At 49.3% G+C, this 21600-nt stretch overlaps 6 protein-coding genes across 6 annotated transcripts; 3 read left to right on the top strand and 3 right to left on the bottom strand.

Annotated features, from left to right (window-relative positions):
• Window positions 1–2390: 2390 nt before the first annotated feature.
• On the top strand, window positions 2391–4948 carry FPRO_06274 (putative xylulose-5-phosphate phosphoketolase; the record flags this gene model as incomplete). The annotated part of the gene is made up of 3 exons (XM_031228831.1): window positions 2391–3935; window positions 3986–4190; window positions 4239–4948. The coding sequence occupies 3 exons, from the start codon at window positions 2391–2393 to the stop codon at window positions 4946–4948; spliced, it is 2460 nt and encodes an 819-aa protein (XP_031079128.1).
• A 254-nt stretch (window positions 4949–5202) lies between these two features.
• FPRO_06275 (uncharacterized protein) lies at window positions 5203–5811 on the bottom strand (the record flags this gene model as incomplete). The annotated part of the gene is made up of 1 exon (XM_031228830.1): window positions 5203–5811. The coding sequence occupies one exon, from the start codon at window positions 5809–5811 to the stop codon at window positions 5203–5205; it is 609 nt and encodes a 202-aa protein (XP_031079127.1).
• A 455-nt stretch (window positions 5812–6266) lies between these two features.
• On the bottom strand, window positions 6267–9169 carry FPRO_06276 (putative DNA mismatch repair protein MSH2; the record flags this gene model as incomplete). Its single annotated transcript, XM_031228829.1, has 3 exons — window positions 6267–8906; window positions 8958–9089; window positions 9146–9169. The coding sequence occupies 3 exons, from the start codon at window positions 9167–9169 to the stop codon at window positions 6267–6269; spliced, it is 2796 nt and encodes a 931-aa protein (XP_031079126.1).
• A 2029-nt stretch (window positions 9170–11198) lies between these two features.
• On the top strand, window positions 11199–13015 carry FPRO_06277 (uncharacterized protein; the record flags this gene model as incomplete). The annotated part of the gene is made up of 6 exons (XM_031228827.1): window positions 11199–11368; window positions 11419–11523; window positions 11581–11778; window positions 11840–12095; window positions 12146–12398; window positions 12450–13015. 6 exons carry the CDS (start codon window positions 11199–11201, stop codon window positions 13013–13015), a joined length of 1548 nt encoding a protein of 515 aa, XP_031079125.1.
• A 322-nt stretch (window positions 13016–13337) lies between these two features.
• On the bottom strand, window positions 13338–16224 carry FPRO_06278 (putative subtilisin-like serine protease; the record flags this gene model as incomplete). Its single annotated transcript, XM_031228826.1, has 12 exons — window positions 13338–13524; window positions 13573–13814; window positions 13864–13951; window positions 13997–14090; window positions 14134–14240; window positions 14287–15131; window positions 15183–15245; window positions 15304–15358; window positions 15411–15519; window positions 15570–15633; window positions 15681–16028; window positions 16075–16224. 12 exons carry the CDS (start codon window positions 16222–16224, stop codon window positions 13338–13340), a joined length of 2352 nt encoding a protein of 783 aa, XP_031079124.1.
• A 3804-nt stretch (window positions 16225–20028) lies between these two features.
• On the top strand, window positions 20029–20436 carry FPRO_06279 (uncharacterized protein; the record flags this gene model as incomplete). The annotated part of the gene is made up of 1 exon (XM_031228825.1): window positions 20029–20436. The coding sequence occupies one exon, from the start codon at window positions 20029–20031 to the stop codon at window positions 20434–20436; it is 408 nt and encodes a 135-aa protein (XP_031079123.1).
• Between the last annotated feature and the right edge of the window lie 1164 nt (window positions 20437–21600).

Here is a 21600-nt window from a genome sequence, read left to right as displayed (position 1 = left end):
ATGAGTTTGCTTGCATCCATCCATCCATCCTTGAAGGGCGTGTGTGCATGGAGAGGAGACGAGACGGGAGCAGGAAGCGCTTGTGAGACAAGTAAGTGGATATATCTTCCCCAGAACGCCCAGGGCCAAGAGAGGCCCTTGCTGATCAGCTCGAATATCGAGGTTTTGGAGAAATGATTGACCATCATCGTTGATGAGTCCAACAACAAACAAGTCATGAGAGACAAAAGGGTTCGTGTATGACCTCAGAAGTTGGGGACTCACTGACCCAAGGTATGTATGCATCTCGGACAGGTCACAGGTCCGCCCTTTGCGTTCGACAGCGTAACCCTACAGTACTGTACAGTACAGTACAGCACAGGAGAAATTTCCTTTCCAGTAAAACAATACGCAGGAATTATCATAACTCATAAAGCATGCCACAAACTGACTCTTGACAATCCCCAATCTTTGGATGGGAACCCAATCGGCCGGTAGACGGCCAATTTGCGTTGCATTTCAGGCCACCAAACACGTCGGGTGAGCTGCTACCGACCCGATATGAGATGCCATCATGAGAAAAATTTGAAAGAAGGACATTCTCGTAAAATTGAGGCTAGGGTAAAAGTATCATGATATCAGTCCTTGAGGAGCTCTAACATCAGATGTTAGTTGGATCAGCCACAGACGATACATGGCGGATGGATACAGGTACTTGACTTTAGCCTGTGGTTCGTGTGAATGCTCAAGTACAGACTGACTAAGCTCGTGTACCTCCGGCACCCGCACCCGTCTAAACCGTAAGCGGGTCTCCACCAGCGGCCGGGTCCTCCCACTGATTGATTCTTCCTCTCCCGACATCATCCTCCTCCTCATCATGGATAACTAGCCATGATCCATTCATTAATTGTTACACCCCTGTCAACTCTCTTCTCCTCCCCCTGGGGCCCCAATCAAAGCTCCCCATTCTCCAGCTTCGTCCCCTGCCCGTCAGATGTCAAGCATGTCCTGCGTGGCCATCTGTAACCTGGAAAATCAAGTAGCTTACCTATTGATTGTGCTACTGATAGTCAGAAAACGACTGTCGATGTGAAATAAGGCCCGACTAGCTAACATGCCACATTCTGAGCCTTTCTGGGCGCTGTCAGTTTCAACCTGCTTGCTTGCTAGCTAGCTGAGCCTGCTCTCAATTTATCCCCGCGTATCAACGGTCACGAAACGATTCTATACTGCCTATACAGTGCTGCCATGCTCGTCGGCTCCACCAAGCCCATCAGCACTTTGAGCAATTTGACTCTGCGATTGACTTTGGTAGTGATTACGATTACAATCCTCAGCGCCTCTCACAGCACGAGTTCGGTAACACAAGGGGAATATAGCTACAGCGGGAGGTGGCGCTAGCAATGCCCTTCCCGTTTCGGTGGCTGCAAAAAAACATATCGAGATACAAAGATACATCAGACCACTTTTTGCAACGACCGTCAACATCCATCGTCACCATCCGAAGCTCCAGAACGTGTCAAAGCTATCCACCTTTGACTCGCTCTTGGCTGATATCTGCCAACAAGAAACAAGAGCTAATATGCTAGCCAACCTTACTTGGGTACCTATACCGATCTCCCCTTCTGTGCCCCCGGCGGAGGATGAGATATCGACGTCCTCCAGGCAGACCACTTCGCTACCCATCCCATCCCATTCCACTGTCTGTCCTGTCCTGCCCGGTCCGTCTTCCTTGCTCTCTTCCGCTCCTTATGCCTCTTCTGAATAGGCAGGGTAGCTTAGGCAATTGGGAACGTCCCCCACGCACGCCACTATCTTGCCCAACGCTCATCTCATTACCCATCTTGTGTCTGAACTTTGAGCCGCCCAGCAACCTCCTACGGTACTACGTGCCATCCAATCCGTGACAGTGGTAATCTACACCCACGCCCTTGCCCTCGCCCTCAGCCGTGCACAAAACCTATCCCATCTCCCTCGTACTCCAATTGGATCACCATCCTGCTGTAACCTCTGCTGATCTCGTCAACGGCCGTCTACCCATACGTAGTAGCTCCATGGGCCATGGGTTTACGTTACCCTACCCAATCTGCGGCGAAGACTTCAAACTAAGCCTGGTATAGTATGTACATACATGTCGTAGCATGTAGCATGTAGCAGGTAGGAATAGCATAGCCTTTCGTTTCCCTTCGGCGTTCTCTCACCGCACTCCCCGTTATCCTCTATACCTACCTCTCTTCTCCTCTTTCCTTGGCAACCCTTTCGGCTTTCTCATATAAGAAGTCTTGGAAGCTCTGCATATAGAGTTCTCTCTTTTGTTCTTTCTTCTCATCTCTCATCCCAAGAGTTCAACCTCACTTACAACTCTTACAACCTCATCACTCATATACATATATCCTAATTACCCTACCCCAATGACTGAGGAAGTCAAATCTATCTCGCCCTTTGGCATTGCCCGCTCAACTGTCAAGGGCGAGCCTCTCTCCAAGGAGGAGATCCAGCAGTACAATGACTTCTTCAAGGCCAGCTGCTACCTCTCCTTAGGTATGATCTACCTCAAGGAGAACCCTCTTCTTCGAGAACCCCTCAAGGCCGATCATCTCAAGCTTCGATTGCTTGGTCACTTTGGCTCTGCCCCCGGCCAAATCTTCACATACATGCACTTTAACCGTCTGATCAAGAAGCACGATCTCGATGCTCTCTTCATCTCTGGTCCCGGACACGGTGCCCCCGCTGTCCTGTCTCAGTCTTATCTGGAGGGTGTCTACACCGAAGTGTATCCTGACAAGACTCAGGATGCTGAGGGTATGCAAAAGTTCTTCAAGAGCTTTTCCTTCCCCGGTGGAATTGGCTCTCATGCTACTCCGGAAACCCCAGGATCTCTCCATGAGGGTGGTGAGCTGGGTTACTCCATCTCACATGCTTTTGGTGTTGTCTTCGATAATCCTGACTTGATTGCTCTTACTATGGTTGGTGATGGTGAGGCTGAGACTGGTCCCCTGGCTACCGCCTGGCACAGCAACAAGTTCCTCAACCCAATCGTTGACGGTGCTGTCCTCCCTGTTCTTCATCTCAACGGTTACAAGATCAACAACCCTACAGTCCTTGCTCGAATCTCACACCGAGAACTTGAATGTCTCTTTATCGGTTATGGCTGGCAGCCATACTTTGTTGAGGGTGACGATGTTGAGACCATGCACCAAGCTATGGCTGCTACTCTAGAGCACTGCGTGGATGAGATTCGAAAGATCCAGAAGGAGGCCCGTGATTCCGGCGAGGCCAAGCGACCTCTGTGGCCCATGATCGTTCTCCGAAGTCCCAAGGGCTGGACTGCCCCTCGCAAGGTTGACGACAACTATCTGGAGGGTTACTGGCGAGCTCACCAGGTCCCCATCGCAGACCCCGCCACAAACCCTGCTCACCTCAAGGTCCTTGAGGATTGGATGCGAAGCTACGAGCCTGACCGTCTATTCGACGAGTCTGGCGCGCCTATTGCTTCTCTCCGTGCTCTTGTGCCTGAAGGTAACCGACGAATGAGCGCCAACCCCGTCGCCAACGGCGGTGCGCTTAGGAAGCCGTTGAGGATGCCCAACTTCAAAGACTATGCCATCAAGGTTGACAGCCCCGGAAATGTCATGAACGCCAGCATGACCAACATGGCTGTCTTCCTCAAGGATGTCATTGCTGAGAACCAGACAAACTTCCGTCTCTTTGGCCCTGATGAGACTGAGTCTAACAAGCTTGGCGGTGTCTACGCTGCCGGGAAGAAGGTCTGGATGGGCGAGTACTTTGAGGAGGATGCCAACGGTGGTAACCTTGCCAAGGCCGGCCGTGTCGTTGAGATGCTTTCTGAGCATAACTGTGAAGGTTGGCTTGAGGGTTACCTCCTTAGTGGTCGTCACGGTCTTCTCAACAGTTACGAGCCTTTCATTCACGTTATTGACTCTATGGTCAACCAGGTATGTAACACGCTCTGTCCCAAGGTTACTCTTACTGACTATCCCTATAGCACTGCAAGTGGATCGAGAAGTGTCTCGAGGTTGAGTGGCGAGCCAAGGTTGCCTCCCTCAACATTCTCTTGACTGCAGTTGTCTGGCGTCAAGACCACAACGGTTTCACTCACCAAGATCCCGGTTTCCTCGACGTTGTCGCCAACAAGAGCCCCGAAGTTGTCCGCATCTACCTACCTCCTGATGGCAACTGCCTGCTTTCTGGTATGTTCAACTCGCGATCTTAGTCTGAATTTGACTAACTTGTCACAGTCATGGACCACTGTCTCCGATCAGTCAACTACGTTAACGTTGTTGTCTCTGATAAGCAGGAGCATCTTCAGTACCTCTCCATGGACGCTGCCATTGAGCATTGTACCAAGGGTATCGGTATCTGGCCTCAGTTCTCCACCGATGCTGGACAGGACCCCGACCTGGTCATGGCCTCTTGCGGTGATATCAGCACTCACGAGTCTTTGGCTGCCATTGATCTACTGCTTGAGCACTTCCCTGAGCTCAAGATTCGATGCGTCAACGTTGTCGATCTCTTTAAGCTGATCCACCCCAGCGACCACCCCCACGGTCTTCCCGACACTGAGTGGACCAGCCTCTTCACTGATGACACTCCTGTCATCTTCAACTTCCACAGTTACCCCTGGATGGTGCACCGCCTGACATACAAGCGTCCCGGTAGCCGCAACCTCCACGTTCGCGGTTACAAGGAGAAGGGCAACATCGATACACCCCTCGAGCTTGCTATTCGCAACCAGACTGATCGTTTCAGTTTGGCTATCGATGCTATTGACCGCATGCCTCAACTGCACAACCGGGGCGCCTCGGCCCGCCAGGCTCTCCTCAATGCACAGATCCAGGCCCGCAACGAGGCTTTCGAGACAGGCATGGACCCTCCCTTCCTTAAGAACTGGACCTGGAAGCGCAATGGCCTTTGGAAGAAGGTTGCCGACGGCCTTGTCTCTCGATAGATGGATATAAAAACACTTTACAGGTCAAGGAGAAACGGATGCGGCCCATCGCTGGATATCCCTTCACGGCACCAAAGACTTCTAGACGGAAACGAATAGATGAAATAAATTCAACAAAAATAAGACGGTGGGCGTTGCTGGACGGACGGTTGTCATGTTAACAAGATGTTATGGCTTTCCTATTTCTTCTCATCTCTTTACGAATTTCCATAGTTATGCAATACGAATCGTTCAAAATAGTTCCCATGAAACACTCAATTCTGAACTGCTTCTCTCTTCATGTGATACTGCGTCATGCCCAGCTCAGGGAACTCACTTGTCCCAACGACCCTGAATCCGAACTTCTCATACAGGCCCCTTCCTTCGCCAGAGCTATTCAAATAAGACATCCAACCTTCTTGGTCGGCTCTCTCAACACCAAATCTCATGAGCGCAGATCCTACGCCCCGTCGCTGAGCCTCTTTTGCTGTGGCGATCGTGCTTAGGAACCAATGCTTCTCACCAGCGACGTGTTTGAAAGTCTCATCAGCATTCCTCTGAAAGAAATCCGCCGCGGTCGCCTGGTCCCCTGAAGCAGGAAACGTAGAAGGGTCGATCTGCTTCCCCGACAATGGTGGGTTTTCTCTACGAACCCAGCGCGCCCAGCCGAGGATTTGAGAATCGTCCTCTGCGACAAGCATGAAATTGTCGTCCTTGTCGTCGATGTTGGTTCGGAGAAATGAAGTTTGGAAGGCTTGGGCATCAGGAGATGACGGGGAGAAGCAACGCTGGTTTAAAGGCGAGGAAGAGAATGCCGAGAAGAAGACGGCGAGCATTTGGAGGATATCTTCGGGCGTTGCTGGGCGGATTGTTATGGGTGACATGATTGCGGTCGGTGAAAGGTTGAAGTTGTGATTTGGGTAAGATGAAGAGAACGTCGGTATAAGTTCTTTGACCAATAGGGTGACTCACGCCGATAAAGCAAAAACATCTTTGCCTCTGTTGAAATATCAGCTGGTCAGCCGCAAGCACTCATACAGAGGTCACTTCTGATACTGTCACCAACACAACAGAAAATAGGCCAGCACGAGAGTGTAAGTTGGGAAAATGACTAGCCTTTATCTATCACCACTACAAGTATTGGCCAACTCAATCATAGCGTGTGATTCGCCAGACAACCAACTGATGGCGACTATGTTCTCCGACTAGGCCAGTTTCCTGACTAGTTCAAACGGTCTCGTAGTATTCCCATGATTAATTCCGACTTCCTGAACGCCCCGTTGCCGAACCAACCCATCGCCGTGCTACATCGCTTTAGCCAAGATGACTGCTATTACAGCTACAGAGCCTTGACTGACTGAAAGAAAGGGTTTGCCTGCAGCTCAGCATTTGCCCCAACGAGCTCTTTCAAAGCAGCGACTTGCTCTTCGCGGCTCATATCCCCTGCCTTGACCTTATCCTTCCACTCCACCAAGACTCGCTTGAGCATGGCGCTCCCCGTCTCAACGTCTTGCTTGCTGTACTGCAGTGCTAAATCCTCATGCTTGGTGGTAAAGTCCTCGAGCTCATCTGCCTTGCGTTTGGCCATACGGACAACCTTGTCCGGGAAGCGAACCAGCTCGGCGACGTGGATGCCGAAACTCTGGTCGCACACACCTGGTGCTACCTTGTACAGCAACGTCACTTCGCGCTTCGCATCCGCATCCGCATCCGCATCCAAAGCCGCTGCTGAGCTAGTGCCGCCGATGTGCGCCGTGACATGGAGGTTCTGTACTTGCGGATACTGGTCGGCGAGAGCTGTGAGTTCGTGGAAGTGAGTGGCAAACATGGCAGAGCAGCCGATCTCCTTCACAATGTGCTCTGAGATAGCCCATGCAAGACCGAATCCGTCATATGTCGATGTGCCACGTCCAAGTTCGTCAATAATGATCAAGGACTCTGCCGTAGCTGACTTGAGGATATTGGCAGTTTCAAGCATCTCGGCCATGAAGGTCGAGACACCCTTGAGTTGCGAATCGCTAGCACCTACGCGTGCCAATATGGAGTCATAAATGGTCAACTCGGCCTCTGCACAAGGTACGAAACACCCAACCTGTGCCATAAGTGCAATGACACCCGTTTGTCGGATATAGGTTGACTTACCGCCCATATTGGGGCCGGTAATGATGAGGAAAGAAGACTTGTCGCGACTAAGCTCAATGTCGTTCGTGATGAACTGAACATCGTCCTGAAGTTCCATACAAGGATGACGGGCTTCGCGAAGTATCGTCTGGCCCTCGCCACGAGCGTGGATCTTGGGCCGGACATACGACTCAGGGGCATGGACTGAGGCGTGGGAAAAGGAAACGATTACGTCAAGGTGGGCAAGAACACCAGCTAGGCGCTCTAGAACTGGGCAGTAGGAGGAAGCAACTTGGACAACTTCGTGGACAAGACTGCTTTGTGTTCTGTTGTAGTTCTGGGACAGCTGATCATACTCGCGACGATAAGCCTGCAGCTTTTTGGTCGTGAAATAAACACCGTTCTTTTGTGTCGAGCACTCTTGATACTTGGAGTTGTTTCGAATGCAGCCAGCCTCTTGTCGTGTGAGACGCATGCAAACTCCGTGTACCTTGTGGCTGGTCTCAAGGAAGATCTTCTTGTCGGGATCTTGGCCTAGGTCTTTAGCCGAAGCCGTGAACTCGGCACGAATATCCTTGTCAAGCTGGTCAAGTTTCTTTCGGATGATGCGCAAGCTTTTATCAAAATCGGCTTTAATGATGTACTCATGTCGATCAAGAGCGTCGAGATCAACGGTTTGCTCCACCATATCCTGCAACTTGCCCAAGCTATCAGATAGGTCACGAAGCTTGATAGTGTATGCCTCGTCGAGGGGGTCTTTATAATTCTCATCCATGACACCTTCAAATGTGCCAATAAAGCCAGGTAGACGGATGACAACCTGGTATGCGCGGACGACGTCCTCCAGGTTAGCCTTGCCACGCTGGAAGCGCTTTGAAAGTCTGTAGAGGTCAGGAATGGATCGAAGGTGTTCCTCCTGGAGTGTCTGTCGGAGTTCAGTATCAACATAGAAAGCTTCTACCAACTGCTGACGCTTCTCAATCTCCGCCTTGCTCATCAAAGGCTGCTTCAACCACTGTGCCAAGAGTCGACTACCAACTGGTGTCTTGCAGTGGTTGAGTACACCAAAAATGCTCATTGTTTTGGATCCATCTCGAGGACCTGGCATGAGGTTAAGGGCCTTTAGAGCAGCAGCATCTAGCTTCATGAAATGTGCCAGGTCGTGTTGATATAGCTGATACTGGCCAAAGTTGGAAGGATCCTGCAGAACACCAAGGTATTTGATCAGAGATGCAGCAGATCCCATGGCAAGCTTAAGATCAGTCTGTGGTAGAAGAGATGCCGATCGCTCATCCTTGAGCAGACGTGCCAGGTCTTGTTCAATATCCCTGGTACCAAAGTCGCCAGCTGGTCTCTCTGCGATAGCCACACCGCAGTTATCAATAATCTTCTTCAGCTTGGACAGTTCGGGGTCCTTCTCCTTTTCACCCTTGTCGATCTGGATCAAGCACTCACGGACACCGAGCTGGATAAGGAGTGCTTCAAAGTTGGAGTAGAGGTCGTTGTCGAGAAATTCGCTTACACCAAGCTCGCGGACGCTGGCATCGGCGAAGCAAACACCAACATTTCGAGCTTCGGATGCCTTTGTGGAGATTTTGACGGCGAGAATCATAGGGGCCGACTCAATCTGGCCTCCAAGGTCATCCTCAACATCTTGTAAGTTGCCTGGCGAAGCCTGCTTGACACACTGCCAGTTCATGCGACCAGAAGGGCTTTGCCAGATCTCTATTCGCTTTCCCAATTTGAGCAGGGCTTCTCGAAGGAATTGTCGGAATACAGTCATGGTCATGGTGACCGAGGGTAGTCCGGAGTTGTCATTTCGGCCGAGTTGTCGGACAACTGAAGTTGTCTTGTAGACCTGTAAAATAGTGTTAGCGGTGCTCAGACCTTGATTACAGAAGAGACATACAGTTTTGGCGATATATGTGGCATCTCGACCATGTGAAGTATACCAATCTCCTCGGTCAAAGATACGGATTGTGTCTTGGTTAACGGCTGGCAATGATTTGTAGAAACGAATGAAGCCGCCCTCGTCATCGAGCTGGTGATATAAAATTAGTTGGGTGTATTCTGAGGTAGTTCATTTTCTGGAGGTACCTTTAGTTCTGGTCGTGAAGCCATAATAAGTTGATTGTCTTGTGAACTCCGGATACAAAGTCAATCAACGTAAGGGTCTCGTCGTAGTAAAAGTGCCTGAGAGACGTTGTACTTGTCGCGTCACTAGCTCCCGCACTGGCCGGGAAACGCGTTTTTGTGGGGTTCTCAATTAAAGTGGTGACGCGAAGCCTGCATAAATTGGGTGTTGCATAATGTCTACATAAATACGCACATGCATGCATGCACAACAACTCATTCAGGCTGAGTGATTCATGATTGGCCAGTTGACACAAAAGCACACGGCACCAGCCCGTGATTCAACCTCTATCCCTTAGAATTCGAGGGTACCTCTATGGTATCTTTCGGGGACTAGCCAATCAGGTATATGGTATCAAAGATACTTCCTTTAACATAGAGATTATACCTAGATTTAGGTATCTACAATACTGCAACCTGTAGATCGCTACCTTTAGCCTCACTATTCTTCCACCTTAAGGCTGGTATCTGTGGCGTATCGATCGGCAGCCAATCAATACTGGGTCAAGCCCCATAAATATACTGCAGAGGTCCCTTCTCGGATTCTAAGGGATTGGAAAGGCAGAGGCGCCTACACTTCCGTTTCTTCACATATCAAATCATCAAAAGTCACAGTGTATCTCGCTATTGACATCCCACGATTCTTATCATCAAATAGTCCCCTTTCAAGATCAGCGTCAATGATTTAACAGCAGCTAGCTGAGGGACCCTTGACATGGCTAAGCTGAAGAGCTGCCACCATGCCAGAAGAAGTCAGCCTCATCTCAAGAAAGGCACGGCGGACTCGAATGTCTCGAGACCAGGAATTATAATCCGAGACATATCTTGAGACTATCGATCTTCACATCGTGATAACCAATCAGAGGTGCGCTATCAAAAGTTCAGTCGCCAGGATAACTTTCAGTCAGCCACGCCCACAACTCTACTAGGATATTGTCGAGATCTCATTTGACTAGCGTCAGCCGGCCCGTGTCATTGCTTTGAGACTTCTTATCACGAATATGGGGCAAGGGTGTGAATCTTGGGCCGTGGGGGCTTGGGAATCACTGCCTATGGAACCGTACGTGATTATTTCTCGTTTTGTGGCGAGCGACTATTGAGAAGAACTACTTGTGACGTGATGTGCGCTGGCGAATCACTAGTTCTTGCATGAGGATTCACTTCCAAGGCATGAGTTGAGTGAAAACAATGAGATTGTATTCGCAGTGCTCGTATTGGGCCAAGCACACAGGCACACGATGCTTCTTCTCCGTATAGAAGCTGGAAAATAGAGTCATTTTTAACCTTGTTTTTAACTTCTGCCAAGTGGGTATTTTTCGTTTTCTTTTACAGCAAAGAGCCGCAACCTAAATCTGCAAGTGGAAGCTAATTTTTTACAGGTGAATACGATGGAAACTCCGCTGTAAAAACCATTGGCATTGTCCTTGGTCAACAAGAGCAAGTTGTGCTTGAATATTCCGTGGCTTGGCGACAAGGATTGAACGCTCGACATTGACCATCCGGGTTCTCACTAGGGGCCCAAAATGGTAATTTACCGATTCATAGTGGTCACAGACAGACACAGACCACAGACACCTCAAGGCCATCAAGGTCCTCAAGGTTCTCTCAGCCAAATCCACTATTTCCTCTATCATGGCTGCGGTTATTGGCTTCTCGATGGCGGCTGGAGGAGACGACTCTTCTCTGAGTAAGAGGCTGAGACATTAACTTTTGCTCTCCCTCTCTGTTCTGTGCGCTTTTATTAAGGGCTCACATTGATACATATTAACTTTCTTCACTGCTACCCAGTATCTCCAAAGTCTTCCTCCTCAAACAACCCTTTTGGACAGTTTCAAGTTCCACCTCCTAACTCGAAACACACTCTCTCTTCCCGGTTCTTCGGCTTCAAGAGACGCAAGCTAGCGATTTAAGCATAAATTTCGACGCAGTCTCTCGGCTCTCCTGTGCCGTAGTCAGCACTCAACAGTCGATCTCGTGCCGTTACCCGTCCGTCTCGCGCCTACTGGCTGATCTCAAGATGCACACCTCCGCTTTGTCACTCGCTGGATGGGGCCTTGTCTTCTCTGCGGCCTCTGCTGCTGCCAGCAATGTCCATATCGCCCCTAGAGCTACCCAGGCTCCCTCGACCACCGCAGCCAACCCTGAGGTAACTGCCATTACAGGTTGCCACCTGCATGCCTCTGAACTGTTAGCAAGTACCTCTCACAGGTCGATGCGGTTGACTGACACCCCTTCAGATATTGTTTCGCTGGTGAGACCGAGTACTTGGTAGATGTCAAGGTCACTGCAACCACAGACGTCCCTTCGCAGTACACCGACTGCCATTCCCATGGCTCTGATATGTAAGCTACTAATTGTGCCCCGCCATTGGCTCCTAGGTACTAACTCTTGTGACCTAGGTTCTGTGTAGACTCTGACGGTGCAGATGTTTCTGTTCAAGCTGAAGGTGCTGAGTCAGAAGAGGACCACGCCAAGGAAGATGAAGATCACGACCACGACCACGATCATGAGGAAGCAAGTGGCACCGGATCTGCAGCCGCAGCTGGAAACACCAAAGAAGCTGAGAACGAGCACTGCCATTTCCATGCTGGTGTTGAGTAAGTCGCTTCCTTCACTTCCACGTGTACATCATCAACACTCGCTAATGCATCTATGTAGACACTGCACAGGTCATAGCGATTCTGAATCCAGCGAGTCCGAGTCTGGTTCTTCCTCTTCTGCATGCCAGCCTCGGAGGAGAGACTATGACGTTGGTCTCCGTGTTGGTCTGCTCTTCGTTATCCTAGCCACAGGTGCTCTGGGTGTCTTTGGCCCCATCCTGCTGCACAAGATGATGCCCAGCAAACTCAACATTGTCCTCATTGTATTAAAGCAATTTGGAACTGGTATTATAATCTCTACCGCCTTTGTTCACGTATGTGAGATCATCTACCTTAACGAACGATTGCTAACTAATATCTCTAGCTGTACACCCACGCATTTCTCATGTTCGGTAACCAGTGTATTGGAGAGCTGGGCTATGAAGCTACGACATCCGCTCTTGTCATGGCTGGCATCTTCCTTTCTTTCCTTGTTGAGTACATCGGCAACCGCATCGTTCTCGCAAAGACAAGGGCTTCAGCCAATCTCTCTGATGCTGAAAGGAAGGGTGCCTGGTTGTCTACTGAGGTTGTCAGTGTTCTGGTTATGGAGATGGGTATCCTCTTCCACTCTCTTCGTAAGTGTTCCCTCTATCATCCAATGTGTAGTTGGCTAACGTCACTGCTAGTGATCGGCTTAACGCTCGTTGTAGCAGGTGATGAATACTTCCTAACCTTATTCGTCGTCATTCTTTTCCATCAGATGTTTGAAGGTATCGCTCTTGGGAGCCGAATCGCCACCATCGGTACTTCGAACGATAGTCACGCCCCACCCGTGGCTCGCATCTCCCAGGACACTTCCTCCGCTCAAGATTCAGACAAGGCGCCTGCTTCCACTGAGACGATCCCAAACGAGGAATCGACCCCTGTTGGTTTGACCATGAAGAAGAAGCTAGGCCTTGCCTCTCTTTTCGCCTTCATTACTCCTATCGGTATGGCCATTGGTATTGGTGTCTTACAACAATTCAATGGTAACGACAAGTCTACTCTTATCGCAATCGGTACCCTCGACGCTGTCTCCGCAGGTATCCTCATGTGGGTTGGACTTGTAGAGATGTGGGCTGCAGATTGGATGTCAGGGGGTCATGGCCACAAGGCTGAGCTCGCTGACGCCAACCTACTCACAACCATTCTTGCCGGCACTGGTCTGGTTGCCGGCCTGGTGGTGATGAGTCTTTTGGGTAAGTGGGCATAGAATTGGGGTTATTGGGAATGCTTTCTAAATATTGATCTTGCCTTCACGATAATACGATTGGCTAAGGAGTTTGGTGCCTGTATTTACGGAGTTCGTGTCAGGAGCATATGCAGTTGGGTTTGCCCTTTTGACAAAACTGGGGGCAACAACTGCTTGGATCTATACTACATACAAACGGCGTCGCTAGGATAGAGCAAATCGAAACGAGGTAAATGATGATGGTATGCATCACTGCGTGCCCATGTTTGTGACCAATGAGACGATTCATATCAGCCCAAGCCAAGTGCCAGATCCTCACAAGGTAGCAGGCTTCCGTTACCGGTTAATTTTTTAGGATCCCCTTTCCAAGGCTCGGGGCCTGGTACTTGGGTGCTCTGTACTTCAATGTCGAGTTGCGTGTACCGTTGTACGGCAGCACCTGGATACTGCTGGCCGTAGGGCTGTTCATGACATCCCAGTGATCGGAGATGCTTGGATTGCCGTAAGGCCGAAGAGCTGCAAAACGCATTCTTCACAACTGTCAGAGCTTCCTATTGGTAGAATGAGAAGGTACTCACGTGTAGTTTCCGGGGGCTATTCTTGAACCGTTGGCGAGCTTGCCGAACCACCAAAAGACGTGAAATCCTCGTGATTGTCGTTTAAGCGGGAATGGCAATGTGTCATTCGGATCATTGACAGTAGGGTCGAAGAACCAGAATTCCTCCGCATCTCGCATTGTTGTTGCTGAACCAATAAACCCATGTCTTCCGACCCGTGGAGGATAAGTCCATAAAGATTCTGACCAACCTTGTTCGAAGATCTGCTATCCATTAGATATCATGATCAATGGGAATCTACGGATAACTTACGTCCCACCTAAGATTGTCGCAGGCGTATGATGTCCTACCGCCAATTTCAATAAAGTCACTCGCATCTCTATCGATATTAAAAGACCATCTTCCCCGTCGTCAGCAAAATGTGTACACGGGTTGAGTCACTTACGCTGAATCTTTATCAGGATCCGTGACAAATGGATCAACAATGAACATATTGTCAAATGCTTTCTCGGTGTCATATGCAGCTCCTGCCAAGGCCTCTGTAAGCTAGGCGTGTGAATTCTTTACAAAGAGCTAACAAACCTCCGTATGGGATAGCCAATTTCTCCCCATGATCGGAATTGATCAATACCTTGCCACTGTATAGCGGCAGGTAATCATCGTCAACGTCAGGAAGCCCAAAAGTAACACTAATCACTGTAAGAGACCAAAATTTTGTCATCAACTCAGACCTACCTCAGTTCTCTTGTCTCTCCGGGTTCAATAAGGACCCTGTGTGGGAGCCTCACAGGGGGGACAATGTTTTTGGGCTCAATAGCATAGAGTAGAGCCACTCCATATTCGGGATCGTAAATGTTGAAACCAGCTTGAGGCTCAAGTTTGAAAGAGTATTCGTGTGCTCTGCCGCCGGTATTGGTGATGTTGAAACTCCATCGTGGCCGGAACAGCTCTGTGTCCATCAAAGAAAAAGGCTCATACTCGAGTTGAGTGTCATAGTTGAGAACTTTCCAGGCGTCAACCAGTCCAGTACCGACCTGGAAAGGCGATGCTCTGTACTTGCGCATTAGACGATTATTGACAAACGGTAGGGTCGTTCCACTTGATGCGATGCGATCTCTGAGCATTTTGGCAAAGCCTGCACCATTGAAAGCACGACCACCGTACTGACCCACGAACAAAGCCGCAATGCCTGCAATGTAGGGGGCCGACATGGATGTCCCACTCAGCTCCTCGTAGCTCTGGTTCAGTACAGTGCTCATGATCATGTATCCAGGGGCGGTAATGTCGGGTTTAAGAAGCAACTCGTTGGTCGGGCCCCATGTCGTGAAGTAGACGGGAAGTGGCCCAAGGTCCTCGCCAGTTCTGCTAGCATTTGGCTTCGTAGTAACATTAGCAGCGGCGACAGCTAGAACTCCTCTGCCGACAGCTCCGCTACTGGAGTAGAACGGTCCAAACTCTCCTTCGTTACCAGCTGATGCTATCACGACGACGCCCTTGTCTACCAGTCGGCTGGCTAACATAGCCCAGGGGTTATCTGACCAGCCATTGGGTTGGCCAATGCTCGAGGTGATAACATCAGCCTTTAAATTCCCTGTCAGCAGTAACACATACTTGTGCATAATAGTACTTACTCCCGCATTATAAGCATCACACAGTGCTTGCATAATGGTCTCTTCGTCGGTCTCCCAAGGATCCTGGCGATTATTAGCGGCAGAACTCGCGAAATAGTTCTTATTGGTCTCAAACACTTACATCAGAGAATACCTTGTATATGAGAAGTTCGGCCTCGGGCGCAACTCCAGTAAGCCTGAGGTCCATGTCATTAGAACTCTATCGTATTTGCCTCCAACAGAACTGACCATTCATTCTTAGCAGCAATGATACCTGCGACGTGAGTTCCATGACCTTGGTAGTCCATGGGATCATTATCGGGTTGCTTGGGGTGCATTCTCTCATTGTGAGTCTCCCCTGAATGAAATGTAAGCCCTTGGTCATGGAAACAAGTCCAGCAAACCTACAGTCTGCTCCAACAAGATCATAACCCCCTTTGACTTTGCATCCAGGTCCAAAACAGCCTCCGAGCTTTACAAAATTAGTACGAAATAGAACCTCCTTCGCAATGAACATACCGCTTTATGAGTATAGTCAATGCCGGTGTCAATTATAGCGACAGTTGAACCCTTTCCACGAATACCGGCAGCATGGAGTTTGTCAACGCCCGTCCAGTGATGAATAGAATAGTTCCTTATAGATGAAGATGGGCCGCTCTCTGAGAACTCGACTTTTGGCATGGCCACTTTGTGGGCCTGCCACACGTTCACAACCCCTTCCATCTGGAGCAATGTATCCATATTATCTGTGTCAGTTTCAACCACCATCCCACTGAAAACATCACTGCAATCAAAGCTCTGGAACAAAGGCCTTTTTCGATCGGGTTTCATGAGAAGTTGACGTGTCACTGCGGTCGTGCCTTGATTCTGCAAGTGTGAGTGATGAGTTCAAGGACAGGACTGGTTTCTTTACCGGCTCGACTTCAACAATGAACTTTCGGGTGTTTCCAGCACTCGCTCGACCAATTCTGGAGGAACTAACAGCCGGTTTATTGACTGCCTTGACATCAACGGCCACTGATGCCGCAACCAGCAAGACTTTCAACAGATTGTATGACTTCATGATGGCGGGGTGGTTTGAACGAATGATAGGGGATGAAGAATCGCTGGTAGAAAAGAGCACTAAGGCCAGGAGAACATATATATCACTCGTTATACTTCCATAGCATTGGTGCTTCTTCGGAATATTAGCATGGTCGGCAAGGTCTCGGGAGGATGCATTGTTAACGTTGCAGTCCTCACTTGGACCACGGAAAGGGGCAACAAGTGCGAATTTTCCAGTTGCCGTTGCGGGATTCAACGTTGAATGTTTTGGTATCACAGAAAGGGTAATCTTTCCCTGCCTCTTCATGTAGCGAATGTCCTTAGCCAAAGACTGCAGGGTTAGCCAAGACATCGTTCAGGAGGTTGAATTGATGTACGGCTAAGCACATCAACCCGAGTCGTGGGTCGGCTGTACTGGCTTCTACTTGGAGAGCACCGTAGCATCCCCTGATATTTGAGAATGTAGCAAGCCTAATGCTGAGAGTGCCCCAATTGATAATTGGGCGTGACGTGAGGTTCTTGTGCTGTCTAACGGCTGAGTTTGATATATATGAGTTATCCGGAAATTGCCACTGCCGGATTGTTTTGATGTAACGCAAACGACCTTTTGGGGTTCTATATCACTGTGATAGGCCGGCTGCAACACATATTCTCGAACAAGAGCGTTGTGATCCCGAAGCTGTGGGACCTATCTCAAGATCTAGCGAGAGATCCGGCAATGACAAGGAAGCACATCAGGACATAGTTCTGTTCCATTTTCGGGACGTGGATAAGGGTTCTTGTGTCGAGAGGATGATGCATCCATCGACAGACGTGCAAAGGGCAATCAAAGGAGAGTGAGCAGTGCTATAACGGAAAGTTGTGCTGTTTCTTGTGTAATGTCGTGCCTCGACGAAATGATAATGAGTGTATTCGACGAGGAACCAAAGCAAAGTGCCCAAGGAAACTTGTCCAAAATCACGAGTGTAGGAGATGCGGTTCAAGGTGACAGCTCACGTGAAAGATGCCATGATGCAATGCAGTGCGAGGAAGTTGCACTTTCAGTTTGACAGGCTGACAGGTAAGGCAGTCGCGATCCACCACACCACCGCATGCAAGCCACAGTTATATTCTGATTGCTTGTCCTCCTTACAACCAACTCATTGCTTCTCATGCGGCAGATTCGATTTGTTTGATAACCGCTTGTAGCATTTTGATCTCTTCCATATGATTCTTTGGCTGGGCAAAAGGCTGCGTCTTGATACAAAATACATCGATATCTGTCTACCTACTAATCTAGCGATTTTCTACTGTAGGTTCCGAATTCTAGCTTACCTTATAATAAACCCCAATTTCTTGAAACACATCCAGGAGCCAAGGTTCTCTATTAATCGACAAATGCACTAACAAGCAATAGATCACCAAAGTTTCTACTCATTAACCAAAATGAGCTTCGCTCTCGTTGTTTCTATCAACTCTGACTGGCCAGAGCTTGAGCCGGTTCCGAGTCCGTGCCTGACGATCTCTCAGCCGGTCTACATACTTACCTGACTCGTTGTGATAATCCCAAGCCAAGCCACATGGTCAAAGTAGTCAATATTCGCACGTTTTTGGCTTGAAACGGCGAAGAGAAACTTTTATTCCCATCCAAATCCATCAGTCTGGAAGCCATGAGCTGCGCCACTTTGTTCATGGTGGTAAAAACTCTGTCAATGAACAGCGAGCAACAGGCTAAAACTGCCAGTGAGCCGGGCAAGACGACGAGAAAGGAGATCGCGTAATCGAGATGGATGAACCGATTGTTTCTACTACTGGTAAGCGGCGCTGCAAAAAAAACGTGCAGCTCGTGCAGAGAAACCATACCCGATACAGCATGTCCAATGAGCCAACCATGCTCGCTCACCGGAGACCAACAGGGGGGGCTGGTTCACTTCGCCGCTATGGAGAGGGCGAGGATGGGCTGCAGGAGATGTTGATTCTCTTGGAATATTGTGAGCAACAATTGATCATTTCTTGGGGAAATCTATATCATATGAAAATCACATAACCCTCATCTTAATCTCGGCTGATCGACGAGCTGAAAGACATGTTCTGCGGATGACATTTTCTGAGTCGGATCGTCCCACGGTTGCAACCTAGGATCAACATTTAGAATAGAGTGTGGATACTGACTCGCAGAAACCATGTGGTTTGACGGTTTCCATGCCTCATGCCCATTTCCATTTGACTTCCTTTCTCGCGTGGAAGCCCCAGATACTGCGTTTCCTTGTCAGGAACCAATGGAACCTCGTTCGTGTTCGGCATAAAACGAAACCATCGTCTGCAAACTACTTCTCCTCTTTCTGAACTGGGGATTGCATGCACCTAGACACCCCCTGCGTCAAAAATGTCAACCCGCCAACGACACAATCAATGCTGGTGTGCTATTTAGCGCCTCGGCCAGCGCTGGGAACAGACTTGGTCTTCTGAGGTCCGAGCTAGATGGAATAGCTACGTTATTAGCTTTTGGTCTAATTAACAAAGAGTGTGGGCTTCTTTCTTCACGGGCTGAGCTGAGGACAAAGAACAAACCAAACGCCTTTTGACGGGCCGTCAACGGGAGGATAGGGGAGAGCTTTGACAAGTTGGTGTGCAAGATTATCATGGCTTCAGGCCAAGCCAAGAGGTCACAGTGACTGATGGTTGCAGTGATTTCCACCTCATGCTCCAGCCTCTTCAAGGCTCTATCCTCTCTCTTTTGTTTCTAAAGTCAAGAGCCACGAGGCAAGCTTTCGCCAACCTCCTTAAGGCTCAATCAAGTAAGGACAGAGAATCACTCAATGACCATCAACGTTACCTTTCAGGGGGCCTCAACGCTCAAGCATCTGCAGGTTGCTCCCCAAAGCTTTTCGGTCGCATGGCACCCTTGACACATCCATCCACTTTCACGCGACCAGTTCCAATTAGCATCCCCTGTCTAGACTAAACCCACTTTCCGGGCCTCCCCTGTTGAGTGCATCCTCTTTGGGTTCTCGCCAGGTCAGCGAATGAGAGCATACTCTTCAGCTCAAGATGCCACTGTCGTCTGTCTTCAGTGGAGAGAGTCAGGCGTCTTACGCGCTACAGACTCCACTAACTCTCTAAAGTTACCTAGGTGCCTGCGGGCTGCTGCCCCCGGTGTGCTCCCCTAGACAACTACCTAACACTAACTCCCTAGGGGCCCATGCATGCATTTTCAGCACCTCAACCTTGAGTCTTATCTTCCATCCAATCCTCCCCCCTCGTTCTTGTCCCTCTTCCCTGTACCTGTCGCAATCGTAATCCTTCTTCTACCCCCAGTCTCCCGCTCTCGTTCACATCCACTCATTCATTTTTGACTCCGATCTCTTTCGTGGACAAGGAAACATAACTCCAGGCGATTTGCTTCCTCTTGCTCACGCTATTAATGTCCCCTACTCTCTTTTAATACTGTCCAACCAGCCTCGATATCACCGAAACAACCGAGCAACCTGCATCTGTACTTCACCTGCTGGTAACCATATCTTGCAAACACCAATACCCAGTCAAGACGAACAATTGCCTCCCCCTTTATGATTAGGGTCAATTCAAGGACAACACAAGACACACAATCCCCCGAGACGAAACATTTTCACTCGGTACAAATCAAAAGCGTACGGCATTGATTGCAGTACGAATACCTGGAAACTTAATCTCCACATACTCGACTCCTCCATTACGAAGCCAGCCTCCCTCGCCGCGCTCAAATCTCACCGAGAGATCCGAACTGATCGCCCTTACATATACACGGGCTCAATCTCACCTCTTCTGAACTCATCACCTAAAAGTTCATACACCCACCGCAAAAATGGGCAAGTCTCTCATGGACAAGATCCAGGCCAAGCTGGAGCTCTTCCGTCTCGAGCAACGCTACACCCGCCGCCGTCACCGACGTTCCACCTTCGTCTCCAACGCTGTCTACGTTGACGGAGAGTACGTCTACCAGACTCCCAACAGCACTGGCTCTTCCTCCGGTTCCTCAAACATCGATGCCCTTCACGGGGACAAGGCCGGTGTTGGCTCTATGCCCGCACCCTCGAGCGTGGTCATTGATGAGCACCACTTCCCTTCTGAGGTTCAGCACCAGCAACAACCACCCATGGCTACTGCTGAGCGCAAGCGTCTGAACCGCTTCAGCTCCATTCCTCACTTTGGAGGCTCAAGCAACAAGCAGATGCCCAGCATTCAAGAGCGACGGAGCAGCATGATCCGATGAGTTAATTCTCGGACAGTCAAACCAACACAAAAAAGACAAAATAATAAAAAAAATCATGCGATGGTCCTTTTTTTATGATTGACGGCATTGGCGCCAAGCGATGGTTACAGCTTAGGCGCAGGCGTAGCAGGCGCATAGCTACAACGTGTAAGCAACGGACACGATGAGATGAGCTGAGATGAGATGGGGTCGGATCGGCTTGGATTGGATTACATGAGACGGGAGACCATCTGATGAATGAATCGGACTTGACGGATACCCCCAATTCATTCAAGGTTTTCCCTACGACGAAACTCACCCAGTTTTGTTGGTACACGTTACAACATCAGATCACATCACTCACTACCTACCTACCTACCTCACCTTTTGTTTTGGTTGGGTTTTGTGTACCCAGCCATGGGCCCTTGTTTAACGACTTGTTACTTTGGTTACTTTTCCGTCCCACATGCTTTCTCTCCCCCCTTTCACTCTGGACCCTTTGGAGAGGCTTCATTTTGGACATCTGGGGGGGGGGCCTACGGACTGCAGAGCTTTGCAAGGCTGGACGTGGCATCGGTCATCACCGACTTTTTTACCTAATTTTCCTTCTCTGGCGTTGATTTATACTTTTTTGCTGTTGTTGTTGCTTCTACATCTTACTACTCAGCTTCCCACAGGAACAGCTTGGGGTTGTTGCATCACCATTTCTAGAGCTGACAGGCAACTGTCAGGCGTTGCAATCTGTACATAACACAACAAAAGGTATTGCAGGCGAGTTTTGTGGGAGGATACGGGCTTATGGACTTTAACTTGAGGTACCAATGAATACAAACAGATATCATGTTCAAACACTTGACTTCGTATCTTGCTGCCGTCTATGACGAATGAGGATGAAACAAGTCTTGATCGATACGAGATGTGGCATTGAATTTTAATTTCCGTGGATCTGCGAGCTATGTCTCAGGCTTTCAAATTCCTAAAACAAGGTCTGTTTTAGCTGACCGTCGCAATGTCATCATAACTGTCAGATGCACAACACGATTGCGAATAAGAGGACATCTTTAATCATGGTCATAAATATATATATCAATGGGTCACATGCATTCTTACACGAAACTCTGGGCTTCGGCAGCCGGTTTCTAGCGTCTATAGCTCTTAAATCATTGGATCGTCTAAGTCTGGGTC

This window comes from Fusarium proliferatum (assembly GCF_900067095.1).
Source record: "Fusarium proliferatum ET1 genome assembly, contig: FPRO_scaffold003, whole genome shotgun sequence".
Classification (NCBI taxonomy): domain Eukaryota; kingdom Fungi; phylum Ascomycota; class Sordariomycetes; order Hypocreales; family Nectriaceae; genus Fusarium; species Fusarium proliferatum.
Note: the sequence above shows the minus strand (reverse complement) of the source record. Positions and strands in the feature narration are given on the sequence as shown.